The 15,374-nt window shown below is 39.6% G+C and overlaps 1 protein-coding gene across 1 annotated transcript; it reads left to right on the top strand.

Annotated features, from left to right (window-relative positions):
- The first annotated feature begins 3,723 nt into the window (after window positions 1-3,723).
- On the top strand, window positions 3,724-13,737 carry LOC124406766 (homeobox protein six1-like). Its single transcript, XM_046882345.1, has 4 exons — window positions 3,724-4,180; window positions 5,123-5,584; window positions 11,664-11,989; window positions 12,973-13,737. The coding sequence occupies exons 1-4, from the start codon at window positions 3,756-3,758 to the stop codon at window positions 13,143-13,145; spliced, it is 1,386 nt and encodes a 461-aa protein (XP_046738301.1). The 5' UTR covers window positions 3,724-3,755; the 3' UTR covers window positions 13,146-13,737.
- The last annotated feature ends 1,637 nt before the right edge of the window (window positions 13,738-15,374 follow it).

Genomic DNA, 15,374 nt, shown 5'->3' with positions numbered 1-15,374 from the left:
CTACGTGTGTGGAAGTGCGGAAAAGGTTGGGGAAAGGGGCGGGTTGGATATCGCTTTGGTACCCGCTGCACACATGTTATCGCAATTAGATGAAAACATGGTGTTGGCTGACCGATAGCTTTGCAGTTGACACTATATGTAGCCAGTTTCCGGTGTTTGTTGTTACACGCACGCGTACACAGACGCAGCATGCTTATGCATGTGCGTAAATGCACTCGAGCTCGTTTGTATATTTTTCGTCAATTTCAACCGGATTCTAGATACCTGCAGTCGTATTATAGAAGCTTGTATGAAAATATCTGCGTTATAATATCCACGATGACGCCATTATTTTATTTTCATCTATAGTATGTGAACGGTGCCTTTGATATTCGCATTTGTGGCTGATTTATGAATTGGAATTTTACAAGTTTTATCCGAAAATAATAGAAACTTGATATTTTGTAATAATTGAAAATCTATCAATATCATTGGGATTGTCACTTGCAATCACTGATCTGGTGGAAAAGAATAAAACTAATGCAACCAAGTGGAACAGGTATATTATTGATTATGCTTAATTAATTTATGTTACATGAGTAATGTGAAAGGCCAAGTATTATGATTTGCCTCCATTAAAATTAAAAACTTAAACTACGCGGGTAAAAATATCATAACACAAGTAAGCGGACAAACACATTGAAAACGAGTTCGTAAGAATCTACTATTCGACGCAAAAATCACGGGGTTGTACCATAAATTCTGAGATTGGAATTTCAGTGTCAAGTTTCTTACTCTACAGGGTAGGACGCTCATTTTTTACGATGTGCAGCGGTTCTTCTGAATGCCACAGCAGTTGTGTGTATCTTGACACACGAACTTTAGTAGAGTAAAGCTCTTACTGTTCGTTTGCTTTTTTCTTAGGTTTTTTTTCACCATCATTTACGTGATATATTTAAATCATCGAGATCCGTATTCTCTTTAAATTTCAAAGTTAGATATTTTATACGTATTAACTGTTAAAATTATTGTGCAAATCTTAATCTGCACGATTAGAAAAAAAATGTCCCAGCAGGTCTACTAAAACTTTTGGGTTGATTTAACCATTTTTTAATGTATTACTAAGTGAAAAAGAAACTGCAAATTACAAAATAAATGTTGATATGACAATTTGATTGGTAAAATCACAAAAATGTGCGTCATATCTACTAACAAGAATTGTAACTAATAACACAAACACAAAGTGGGCTTGCTGAGACATTATGTTTAGTTAAATTTTTCCAACAGAGTGCATGCAGGTTATACGAATTGAAGATTTATAGTGTTAATCATAAGCATAATGAAATTAGGATTGAAAAACAAAATGTATCAGTGATGAAGTAATTGCAAATACTAAATTTGGGTATTGATTATGTCACTAGCAAATTGTTAATTCAAATTTTCATTCCGATGATCTGAGTATCTGTAGATATAAATGTTGCAGTTACATGGAGTCACAAACTACTGCAGCAACATTTTTTACCTGCTAAACGGCAGCTTGTCCGCCAGGTATAAAGCGAGAGCTACAACATTTCGGCAATAGCATTGTTCAAGAACCTGCAGTGCTTGCCGCAGATGTTTTTACCACCTTCGTAAAATTTTGCCGCCAAGGCGCTTCCCAATTGTTACAGATGCGTTTCAGGATCTACAGTAATAGCAATAAAGTATAAAAAATAATTGTAATCACTATTATCTTGAGCAGAAAAATCAGGTCCTGGTTATAGGATTGTTATTTAACCGTAAAACATGCAATATATGTATATTAGATCTTCGATTCGTTGATGATACCAAAGTCTAATTGTTCGTTAATTGAATAGTGATTGAATTAATTTTGTTTCATTTACGATTCTGTAGATTTTATCGATTTGCTCGACATTGCTTTGATTTTGCAAGGACAGTTTCACTCTTGCAGAGGTTATTACAGGGTTTTGTCTTTCGGACAGTTACATTTTGATTTCATTGGACGTGGTCGCCTTGTTCACTAACGTACCCAAAAATGTGCCCATTAAAGCTTTTACAAATCGTTAGTCAAGCTTGGAAAGAAATATTTCTTTCCCATTAACAAGATTTATTACATATTTATTACAGATAACAGAGGACGCGACGAGTTATCGGTAAAAGTTCGAATTAAATTACAACCAAATAAGAATGTGAAAAGGTAAAATGAAAAGAGAAAGAAAGAAGAAAACGCAACGAAATTGTATAATTGTAAGGAAATCGAGAAAGGCGGACAGGTGAGAATCAGGCGTCGGTGGGCATAGACGGATATTCCTCGTCGGAGTGGAGGTATCAACGCTGCTAGTCCTCCGGAGCGTGGAGGGTGGTTTGGACAAGGGGTTGGCCGCCCCGTTCGGTAGCCAATGAGAAAAGTGGAAATCCCGCCTCGCGACCAATGGGAACAGGAGTCTGCCGGGTGAGCCAAATAAACGGTGAGAGAAAAAAGGTGAGAAAAAGAGCGAGAGAGGCAACAGCGCGGCGGCGGAGGAGAGGGAACAAGAGAGGTAGAAAAAAATGAGAGAAGAGAGACGGAGACCGGTGAGAAAAAGAAAGAGGGAGAACTAGAGAAGAGGGAGAGAGAAACTGGTGCCTACGCGCTTCTCTCTAATACCTACATTGCATTACGACGCGACGGCGGCGTTTCGTTGGGTTCGTAGTGTTCAGTTACCAACTTGGTGACTCGGGTCACTCGGCTCAGTGCGCTTCGATGCCCTATAAGCCCTCCGCAAATCTCCGCACAAATACCTCTCGAGCATAATGCACTTTTGGCATGCATTGGCGATAAATCGGGGATTGAAACTTTGCCGGTTTTATCGACAACTCTTGTGGCAAGAAGGATAATTCGCTCTCAACGACGATAAAACGACTACTAACTAACCGTTGACGGGTGGATGGGAGCCAATAGTGTGTGCGCTTTGTGCTTACGACAGTACATCACCCGCGGTGTAACTGAAAACCAAATATGCAATACCGTGTTGTGGCGTTGCAATTTTTTTAATGCGCGTAAATTTTCGTTCGAACAGATCAGAGTCGAGTCGAGTGCGGATCGCGAGTTTGGGAGAGAATTCTGCAGTTCTGTAATAGCCTTGTGTTCGTTACAGTGTCCGAAGAAAAGAATTGACAAAAACGTGCGAAAATGATTCGGATTTTTATTTCTGTTAATAGATAAGTGGACAGATGAATGTAAAGAACGTGCGATAGATTCAAGAAAATGATGGCGAACTTAGCGCAGGAGAAGATCACGATCGAATCAAGACTTGTTAGCGAAAAAATAAACTGTGCTTTTGTTGGTTGTGCGGCAAATGCGTTTTCTCAGAATAGTAATTTTTCATGTATAGAATGAATCAGTTGCGTCGTTGTGTACATTGAACAAGGGTCGATCACCAATGCACCGATTATCAAACTATAATCACAGTTTTCCGCAGAATTCCCCTACTTCTCCTCAAACTTAAACATAAGTGCATTGCGGCACGGTGATAAAGACAGGAAAAAATAAAGCGTCGATTACTACGAAAACTATGTGACGAATCAATAAACAAGTCATCGAGTGTGCGTGTCAGTGTATTTGGTAAAACCAATTTTGGTCGTTGGATTCCAATAAAAAATAGCAGTTGACTAACGAAGAAGTTGGGCTCTTTCCTCTTCAGAAAATACAGGAAGAGACAAAGATTCACGAAATTTGAATTTGCACGTGAAAAAACGCGATGTCAGGGTGAAGGGAGTTCCGTGAAACCCAGCGAATGGTTGCTGGGCTGGGTGAGTGGTGCTCAGTGAAAAAGGGAACGAAGTTCCAGGAGCGTGTAGCCAGGATGTCTGATAGCTCGGATCACTTGTCCTCGCCCAGCAGCGAATGCAACAACCAGATGGGCTCTGTGCACCGTGGTATCGTCGGATCCTCGGTTGGGAGTTCTTCCTACAACGGGTCATCAGCGATGACCGGATTGCCCCTTCATCACCATCCCCATCCTCATCCGCAGACCATGACGCCGACGAATGGCAGTCCTCAGTATCCCCAGGAATTATTGTCTTGCGGTGCTTCCAGTAACGTAAACGGATCCGCTACTGGACTCGCCGTTCCTAGTAACGCGAACAATTTCAGTCCCGAACAGATATCTTGTATGTGCGAAGCCCTCTCGCAGAGCCACGACATCGATAGCCTGACAAGGTTCGTATCTAACCATTATTAAAACGGCGGTTCCGATTTTAAAACGCACCATGAAATGGTTAAGGTCACTTCGCCGTCCCTTTTGCTTCAGAATTTGGGTGATCGGCTTGGATTACTGACGTTTTAAACAGTAGCTTCGCTTTGTCACGAGCGCGATCCGTCGCTTGAAAATTTGTACCTTCGTGAGTTTGCTTGGTCATTCAGTGTTTCATGTCAAAATACGTTTTCAATACTCATATTCGCATGGAACACGTAGGCGCTGTTTTTGAAAACAGTTGTTCAGAGTCTTTCGATGATTCTTTTTTGTGCAGTCTATACTCTATACATATGTAACTAATTATGGTCTTTCAAAATTCATCACATCAGTCTAAAAGTCAGTTTGAACAAGTTCGCAGATTCTTTCTTTATTTTCTATACGCGTCATATTAATCATTATACGTAGGCAAGCATTATAGGAAATAGCACGGTTGTGTAAACAAACTATTTTTCTTGAAGAGTTTTTTGAGATTTGTTCAAGATTCTTTGGCTTCATTTCAGAAACGAAATTCGCCGGTACGAATTTCCCACGCCATGAATGATGTAATGTTCTATTTTATCAACTGAAACTATGAAAACACTATGATTCATGGAAAGAGTATTCATTGAACAATAACTTGGCTGTGCCAAGATCTTGCAAGGAATCAAACGACGTTTAGATTGTTCAAAAAAACTTTCCAAACTGGTGAATGTTTCAGTTAAGAAATAATTTAAATTTAGATATTTCGTAGTCCAATTGCATTGGGCGGAGTTTCAAAATTTTCATCCTGAATACTGGAGCCGATCCTTGAAGAAGTATCTCACGTTTCACGCAGTGTATCTAGCTTGTGTTTTCTTTTATCATAATTTATCGCGTTGGGTAAAGCCAGACGTCTTCCAGCTAAAAGAATTCCTCTTCTCCAAAAGGTTTCTGTGGTCTCTACCACCTGGTGAGCTTCTCCGAGGTGGTGAAAGTGTGCTGATGGCTCGAGCAGCGGTTGCGTTTCACAGAGGCGCCTACCACGAGCTCTACTCGATCCTGGAAGGACATCCCTTCTCGCCACGACGGCATCCTGAGCTCCAGCAGATGTGGTTCAAGGCCCATTACCACGAGGCCGAGAAGATTCGGGGACGCTCTCTCGGCGCAGTCGACAAGTATCGTCTCAGGAAAAAGTATCCTTTGCCAAAGACGATTTGGGACGGTGAGGAGACCGTCTATTGCTTCAAGGAGCGCTCGAGGAACGCCCTGAAAGCCTGCTACCTCAGAAACCGCTATCCGACGCCCGACGAGAAGAAGAACCTCGCGAAAAAAACCGGACTCACTCTCACCCAGGTCTCCAATTGGTTCAAAAATCGTCGACAGAGGGATCGCACGCCGCAGGCCAGAACGTAAGTTTCACAAATTATGGCAATTACAAGTAACGCTTTTGACTGCCGGATCATCCGTACCGTCTGAATTGAAAGAGTTACGAAAAGAGGAAAAACTGGTTTTAAAAATTTTTCGGTACTGTTATTGGCGCCAATGACGGTAAACACGATTGAAACGACATATTCTTTCTGTGTGATAGAATTGGTTTAAAGGAAATTCGAGTAATACAAGCGTATAATAATAACCTTCAAAATAATTGAACTCGGCTGTTTCTGATCCGATTTTAATACTTTTGAGCTGATTTTGCTCGTTAATCGAATCCCCGCAAGTTGCCGAAAAACATTCAAGAAGTCTTATTAAATATACGATAGTTCTGCAATTAGAATATCATGTACATCTGTTGAACCATATTTACACTAATCTATTCTCATCCACTCTGGAGATAACTATTTGGAAAATTTTGTCTGTTTATTTGTGCAGATCATTATGGTGACAAAACAAGTCCAAATATCCTATAAGTGTACCAAAGCACTCGAATTTAAACAATTGGAACATTATAATCATAGCATCCTTCAAATTGATGATATCTTAGCTTGTGTTATTCGAATTTACTCTGATTCGATTTAGCTGTTGCACAGTGGAGATATTATTGTTTCATTCATGTTCACTAGCGCAAGTAACATTGCTAGGGATTTTTAAACGGTGTTTTCTCTATTTCTAACTTTTGATTCAGGCCAGCGTAGAGCCCATTCATCCTCAGACCCATCCCATGCAAACTTATTGTCCGTAGAAAATCAAACCAGCTGATATCAGACGATCGAAAATATAAATTTCGATTTATAGTTTCACCTTTCGACTATCGTTGGATCCAGTTGTGGCCTGATTCGTTGCGTACAATTGTAAGTTAAGGTCGCAAATGGTAGAGAAGGTGTTTTGATCTGCACAAACACCATTTTTTAACTAACAAAGTGTATTGGGCATCAAAAATGGTGCATTTACCTCACACGCTAACTGTAAACGTCCCTTGAAACGTTACGGTATTAACAGGAACCAACTGTGAATCAGTTTAGGATTGGGGTAATTCTGTCTTTAATTTGCCATTCTAAAGGACAATCGGTGACAAAAAGCATGTAATACATTGTAACTTGTAAACTTGATCCTTATTCTTGAACGTTAATTTTGGTCAAGTTTTTGCCAGACCTTCGTACTTGGTTTGCCAACGTTTTACAAATATTAGCGATGGCAGCTTTTAACCAGTACACAATGAATAATAATCGATATTACGAGTAGTTTTGTTATCTGGGAACGACAATCCCTGTTTTTCTCAAACTCTGAGGCTCTTCTCTTCTTCTTATTTTCCTTTCTAGTCGGTAGTTATTGCACTGCTCTGGGTATAAATTGGGTACGTAAAGCGTGCGTGCGGGACACGTGTATCCACGGGGGGTCCGACTTTTCAGCGCGTGCAACAAGTGTTTCTACATGTGTCACGACTACGGGATATCCCTCGCAGGACCTTTTCAGGACCTCGACGGACACCCTACTAAATCATTTTCTACGAGACTGACTCCCTTTCGGTGTATTTGTGTCTCTGTATTCGATGTGTCCGCCGGACTTTGAGACCGTTTCGAACTTATCCTCGGACGCACGTGCAGAGTTGCTTCTTTCGCGCGTCTTCGAGATGTGGTCCAAGCTGATACACTGATTTTCGTCACATTTTGCAAATTTTAGGTTTCCGTAAAAAATACTTAAATTAGTAGTCTGGTAACTTGTATGTTTTTTACGTTTTTATTAGGATTTTTTTTTATGGTAAAATAAAATTCAATGGTTTTTTTTTTTTTAGTATGTTATTATTGACATCCAAAGAATACAAATAAAAAAATTTTTGTTTCGACTTAATTATACAGCGTTTTATTATTATTGGTCAAAGTAGACGCTTAAAAAAAAAAAAGGTACGTAGCTGGCCCCGGTGATATCGGCTCTTGAGGACATCTGAAATAAAAAAATCAAATTGATTATTAATCTATAGAATTGTTGTTCTCGTTGGAACTAGGGTTATTAAATTTTATCAGAAAATAAAAAAAGGGTGGCCTTCAAAAAATAGAAGTATTTTTTTCAGGCCCACATCGGGCTGTAAAATGGAAAGTTAGGGATGGAAAAAAACTCTAGTCCGAACGCCAGCTACTGATGTGTAGAATAACGTGTGAAAATTTCAGACCAATCGGTCAGATGGAAATTTTTTTTTCACCCGGGCTGACCGAAAAAACGTTGTTTCGAGAAAAACGCATTTAAAGTTTCAAGAACAGATTTTTAAACAAACAAACTATAATATTTACATGCTTTAGCTTGTCTCAAAAAGAGTTTTTACTTCCGGTGGATTTGATATAAGAATGACGTATTCGTGATTAGGATGGATTCGTATCTCGAGTGAATTCATGGTGCACAATAGATTCCTGGGGATCGCATGAATGGCATTCAAATAACTAAGTTACAGTGAGGTTACACTGAAAAAAATGTTTACAAAATACTTGACACACAAATTGAAACGCGTTCAAAAAATCAAAATCGCCGCTGTTCTCCACCCTCATTATAAATTACCCAGAGTTATTTTGCGTCAATAAAAATCACGGCATGACTCGTTCCGCGGTTAATCCTCCTTCGATAATACCTAAAAACTCGTGATGTATTTCGATCTTCCTCTACTGATGTTAGTCATCAAATTAATCGATTAGAAAAGGTACATAACGAGTAGTTAACGTATTGCTACAACGGCAATAGTATATATTCGCGACGCAAATACAAAAAAGTATTCAAGTATTAGAAAAATTAGCTATGGTTGAGAGAAAAAAAGAAAAAAATCACGCAATCAAATTCCATTATGGTTGCCGATCAGGAATTCGACATCACGTTTCGGGTGTGTGCTGCAGGGGCACGGCTAAGAAATGCCCAACACCTTCCCCTCTCAGAAATACTTCTGGTTAATCAGACTAATCGTAATCTGCATATATCCGCTCCCTCCCCCGTCGCTCCTCTCTGTTAATTATTATTCACCCACACCGGATTTCGGCGCGTACAAACAGAGTGCTCACATTCAACCTGCATCGTGGCTACAAACATCATCAAACGCGTCATTCAGGGCCGAGTTCGAGCTACATGCACATCACATCTCTCTCTCTCTCTCTCTCTCTCTCTCGCTATGTATCTGCGTACACGACGTCTACGGCACCGTTGCCTGGCGTTGTTATGGCTACGAAAGTCCGCGGTCATGGCTACACGGGGAGCAGCAAGGAATGATTCGAAATCCCCGCAACGACCTGCGAGCCTAGCCAGAGATTCCGAGCCACGAAAGTATTGGCTCTCGGTTGAGCGGTCAGTAAGAATGTTGAAATTGTAAATTTTCCGAGGGACTATTCACGCGGAAATAAAATTTATTGTTCAAATTCATTAACATTTATTACGATGATTTCTATTGATTACAACCTTACAAATGATTGTCATTGATTTCCAGTATACCAAGTGGTTTGAATTGAATTCCGTTTATTTCTGAGCGCTCCAAACGATCTTCAGTGATCTTCGGATTAGATGGAAGGAATCATACTAAATCACACCAAATTATTGAAAATTGTTGAGAACGCTGGGAAGGCATAATATGAACAAAAGTACCCGTACAAATGAAAGTCATTAGGATGTTATGAAATTGAACCTATTCGGCATTTGCAGTACTTACGATTTTCATGATTTCCAACATGTGCCGCGTGATTTTTTCAACTCTTATAGCATGTGATTCCAAGTGTTTTTCAATGATTGGTTTCTCGTTACTTCGGTGAATATTTCAGGCATTCAAGTTTCTTTGATTTAAAATTTGATTTACTACCCTTAAATTAATGACTTTCTTGAGCGAATGAAATTCTCACTCTCATCTCACCTGTCCGAAATTAATCCCACGTCGAATCCAGCCTCACGAGAAATTTTTTTCACTACACGCAGAGCTTGGGAGGTATATATGTATATATCATACATACATCTATGTTTATGTATACTTAACGGACTTGGGTAACACAGTGATTATACCTACGTACACATGAGAATCTTCAGTGGCCGCAGCGTTACGCCCCATTACCGTTTTATGGTACGGTGTGGATTCAGTTACGTCGGCTCTAGTTTCGCGCCATTCGTCTACCATGGCTTCTCTTTCACCGCTATACCTATGTCTGCAAATTTCACTAATTGTATTTCGAGCTATCGCTCTCTCGACGAAATCATCTTCCCTTGGCATCCTAAAAAAATTTTAACGAGTAGTCAATGGAACCAAGACGTTTTCGAATTTTAATTATTACCGTATTGTTGTTCACCAGTTTGAGGATCTGTAACGTCACTAATTTAATATTTGCGAAGAACTGGTTAGAAAGTATGAATTTCTACGTTCATTTTCGCTTCATTTTATTCACTATCTCTTAAAGAAAGAAAAGCGGCGGAGAAATGCTCGATAATATTTTGTTTTCTAAATAGTGTAAACATACTGAAAACATTCCGTATACAACACTATGAGAAACAATTTTACTTTTCCCCACTTTCGAAAGTTTCTCAAAAAAATTCTTGAGCCTAAAAAGTCTTTGAAAGAGGTATTCTGCCAAAGTCTGCAACAGACAAGTGGTCCCTGAAATAATTGAAATACTAACATGACGTGTTCGGTTGGATATAATAACGATTTCGGATGTCTATGGAAGAGGATTTTCTCGTACAAACCTCTGCACAAATACAAGCCATAGGCAAAAAAGGCGTGGTTTTTGTACCTACGTCGTCTTTTGGCCTATTTTTCTTGGCGTTTTTTTTCTCTCTTTCCGGAGGTTTTCGGACAAAATCAAACGCGATTTCTGCTACAGGAAAGTTTGCAGCGTGTGGGGGTGAAAGAGAGAGAGAGAGAGAGAGAGAGAGAGAGGAAGAGAGAGATGAAGATTTTGAAATGGGCACTGGACCCACCTCATGTCACGCATTATTCACGCGCTCGCTCGCAATCCCATTTTAAACACCAGAGAAAGACAGGAACTTGGGAGGGCGAATGGAGCTCCTGAAGTTAGGTGCTAAGAACAATGCCAGAAATGACCAACGGTCTACGGTCGACGGTCGACGGGACCAACTTCATACGATCGCAGATTCCGAGAAGGCTTCTTGGACGTGACTTCAACATGTGGGACAAATACTAAAACTACGGACCTAATGTTCAACGGCTCTCCGGCTCTCCGTTGCATGCTGGGCGGCGAAGCGAAAAGAGCGGCGAGGAGAGGAGAGGAGAGGAGAGGAAATACTCACACTCTGTGCCAGTCAACCACCCCTCTGTACTCGCTCATGGTTGATTATTAGACTTTTAAACGAAAACCAAACTGGGACACAGCGGGACACCTGCTACTCGGACACGTGGGTTGCACGCACCTTCACTGAACCCTGTCATTGCATGCCTCTCGGATATCTGTGAACTTTGATACAGATAGAAAATTAAGACAGTGGAATTAGGGTGCAATGATTTCAGCAGGCCCTGAAATTACGTCGTTGTAGGGTAACCTGGGCATGACTGACCCCCCGGGGCACACGGACCCCTCGAATAAATTAGAATTTTTTTTTTCAATATTGAGATATTATTAGAGGTTTTATTAAACATGTGTTGAATTAAAGTATGCAACACTCTTTTAGGGGGTAAAATTTTTTTTTCAAATTTCTTAACAATAATATTTTAGATAAAGGTCATTTGCACTGAAATGTAATTTTTTTTGTCTTGCATATTGATAGGTAATCAATGATTTATTCAGTACAGGTAAAATTAAAAGATGCAGTTATTTAGAAAAAAAAATGTAAAAGTTTTGGAGGTGGTTCGTCATGCCCCGAATTTTTTTTTTTTTTATCAAATTATGGCAAAATAATGATGAGTTTGCATGAGGTTTGATGAGGATTCATGTTTCGAGCAATATCGAAATCACACTTTTCGAAATTAATGGATACATTTTGGGAATGTGCGAACCCCTTTTTTCACAGGACCAACAAATTCTCGTTAAAATATATCATGACTATTCCATTTGTAAGGAATTTACACAGGACCTCTAATTACAGAGACATGTTGCCGCTGAACTGCCAGAGTGCCCCGCCAAACGGAGTTCAATCGGTGAACGGGTCAGTGTCTTCGAATGGCGGAGGGAATCACCAGGCACTCCAGCCCCTGGACTCGGGCAGTCCGAGTCTTGCGATGTCGCCGCTCTCTACAATGGGCATGTCACCGGCGGCCCTGAACCCGTGTAGTCCTATGGGCATGAGTCCCATGGGGCCTCATCATCACGGGTACGCGGCCCCAGTCACGCCTTCCTCGGTCCACAACGGTGGCCTGAGTCCCATAAATGACGTCAAGTCTCTTTGCTACGGCCGGAGTCTCTACGATACGGGTGAGTTGGATTTGTTGATTCTCTGGCAACGAGTGTAGATTGTTTGTTAGCAAGAATTTAGTAATATCAATATTTTCTATAGTAAAACGGCGGGTATTTTAATTTTTGTGCCAAGAATTAACGGACCAGTCTGCATAGATAAAAAGATATCGAAGGAGAAAATATTGTTTAAAAAATTTATAGCAACGTTTTTTTCGCCAATAATATTGAACACAAATGAAAGAAGTTCCAACTCAACTATGAAATAGAAATGAGCCGAGATATCAACAACTCTATGGGAAAGTTTTTATTATAAGTGCATTCGAAATGATTGAACTCTGATTGTTTTTTAGCCGTTTTTTGGATTCATTCTGCTCGCTTACCAGATACCCGAAAATAGATTGAGCACATTCAAGATATTCATATTGTATTATAGTATAGTTATGCAATGCACAAGTGTAACTGCAGCGAGAGAAAATTCTTGGTGTAGTTACTATGTAGTCTTGAACTATTTCCGTGTTTTATTATAACTGAAAAATATAGGAGAAAATGAAAATAAGTTTTGTAATGAGTCTGATTAATTTAATATTACCGCATCAATAAATTGACGTTAAGGGCTTGTTCAGTTAAAAAAATCTATTAAAGTAAACAAACAGATTCAATTTTGCATTAATCATAAAATGGAGTATTTATAACCGAGTCACACTGAATAGTTACTAGTACAGCGTTTTCTAGCAACTCGAATAATATTTAAACCATTATTGTAATGACAATAATTTCGCTAGAATTCTTTCATACCTAACTTTAACAAATGAAGCTCTTCTCAGTTTGTCAAGGAACACCTGTCGACCTAGGTATACGAACCTATTTTTGCACAAGTTGCTTCAGTTATCCGTAGTTGGGACGCTGTTAAATGACATTGCCGAAGATTTTAGAACTTTTTTGCCAGTGACCGAAGCAAAATGAATTTTCTCTGATTGTTAGTGTGACTTTTCTGGTTTCAGGCAAGGATTTGGAGCAAAGCTCGGTGTACTACTCGAGCCACTCCAGCATGCATCATCAGTACTACCATCAGCCGTCCCACCACCATCAGATGATGGCCGGACCCCATCACCATCAGCAGTCGATGCCGACCGGTTACGAGATCATGTTACCACCGCCCCAGCACTCTATGTGACCCATGGAGGAGCACGATCACGATCAGGAAAACGGGGAAGAGGATCAAACAACGGACGACGACGTTCTCGCAAGAATCCAAGCCTTCGCTTGAATCGCGGGTGTTGTGTTTACCAGGGAATCCAAAGACTAATTTGGGGTGTGAAAATTGTCATTGCGCGTCAGAGAAGAGAACAGAGGAAAAACCCCGCACGTTTGGTTTTCGCGCGAGTGACAAGCATGGCCGCTGCTCTTATAAATACACACACGCGTACATTTCCTGCATTCGGTTCTTTGGAGGTGACGCGATGCGTGTTACCTGATCATGTAAAGAAAGGAGTCCGAAGGACCAATGAGGACCATAGAACTCGCGTTGCCCAACTGGAGAGAATGGGAGGGCCTCAGGAAACAGGTTTCAAGAATCCATTATATCCGTTCGTGTTGGAGCTCCTCTTGAGCCAGCGTCTGCGAATGGCAGCTGCCTTTCCTTCCAGTGTGTCGTGTTGCGCACCTTTTGCAAATGGTGCAAGGGAAATAAAAGTATGAATCAAGAACGGGAAATGAGGGAAAAACGTGGGCGGAATAATGTATGTACCATTTTTGGTTACCGTGTGCAGGGGTCTAGAAAAAAATGAAAGGATTACTTGAAAATCTTCTTATAGGTAAGGAGACTATGATACAATATGGCAAAGAAATGGGACATTAAGTTTTATAGCGATGAGTACTACAGTAGTATACATATATATATATATATATATATATACACATATATAAAAAGTTAATAAACAAAGTATTAGGAAAAAAACTACACATATATTTATACGTGTATATCCCAGTGTGAAACAAAAATTCAGCGTAAGCCTTTTTTTCTGGTTTAATTTACTTCAGAAGAAGATTAGCTAGGTGTTGAAATAAAGGGGAAACGGGGACGATGAATTAAAAAGTCTACTCTAAGTGATAATTGATATAGTGTTTTTAACGAGTACTTAATTATCGGCATGTAACGATCGCGTTCAGTGCAGGTAAAAGGAAAGGGAACCTCTACGGATTTTTTCTCTGTTAATTTTTTTTTTTTTTAACGATTTCACTGTAAGTGTACATAAGAAGAAAATATTATGATCTTACGGTTGTGTATGTATTGTATATAATATATGAAAACAAGCATGTAACAGAAATAAGGAAAAAGAAAAAAACATGAAAAAACAAATAAAAACAGAAATGGTTTTAGTTAATAAATATCAACTACTTGCACTAGTTATTCTTCAAGGTTTTTTTCCCCTCAAATTTCAGCTGCATAAACGGAGAAGCATAAATCGTAATGATTTTATTTCTTCAACGGATTACAGAAACTATAATTTAAAAAAACGTATCAATTAGCGCGTTTTGCATGTTGATACCTACAAAATTTCCAGAGTGATAGTAGCAGTAAAACGTTTCATTTCCTGAGATGATTCTCTGACTTTTTTCGAGCAATTATTATTTTCTAAGCAGCAATCACTGGAATCCATCGCCATCGTTTCTACATGCCTGTTCATGTTAGTTGCCTTAATTTATAAGTGTATCAAATCCTGATGCCACTCTACCCCTAATTCTTTCTCATGGTTTTTACTACCCAGGGTCAGTCATGGTTCAGTAACCCATTCTTCAAATAATCCCTTAACCATCATAAATATATTCAGTTCGTGGTCACGGAGACCAATCAACACTTGATGTAGACAACTCTGTTCACACGTTCAGAAACAGAACGGAAAGTACTTTAAAGAAATTGATGTTGAAATTATATGTCATGTGTTGTAATCCCAGAATTTCAGAGATTGTCTGTCAAAATTCAGGATCTACAATCGAACTGTCGGGATATCCGTATGTAATATACAATGACAAAAATTATCGGAAAAATTGATCTGCAGCTGAATTTAAGAAGATTCTCTAGACCGTAGTTCTTTATTCCACTCGAAAGAGTAGTAAGAATGATAAAACAGTTGAACCACACGAACCATCATGCCTTAATATTGTACTTAAGCGAGGTCTACCACGTTTGTAACAACCAACTCACTGACCGTCTGATGGTAAAAAAGGTTTTTTCTGTTATCAAACTCACAGGCCTGGTTACTTTTCCTGACAGTTCGTTGGGTCTGTGCGGGTTTGGGCGCATTAGCAGATTCACGTGATGTCAACCGAGTTAGTCACCACGCCGGTAAGAGGAGATTTGTATAACAAAAAACTATCCTGTATAAAACATTGGTGACCTATC

This window comes from Diprion similis, chromosome 6 (genome assembly GCF_021155765.1).
Source record: "Diprion similis isolate iyDipSimi1 chromosome 6, iyDipSimi1.1, whole genome shotgun sequence".
In the NCBI taxonomy this organism is placed as follows: Eukaryota; Metazoa; Arthropoda; class Insecta; order Hymenoptera; family Diprionidae; genus Diprion; species Diprion similis.
The sequence above is the reverse complement of the archived record's forward strand: the minus strand, read 5'-3'. Positions and strand labels throughout refer to the sequence as shown.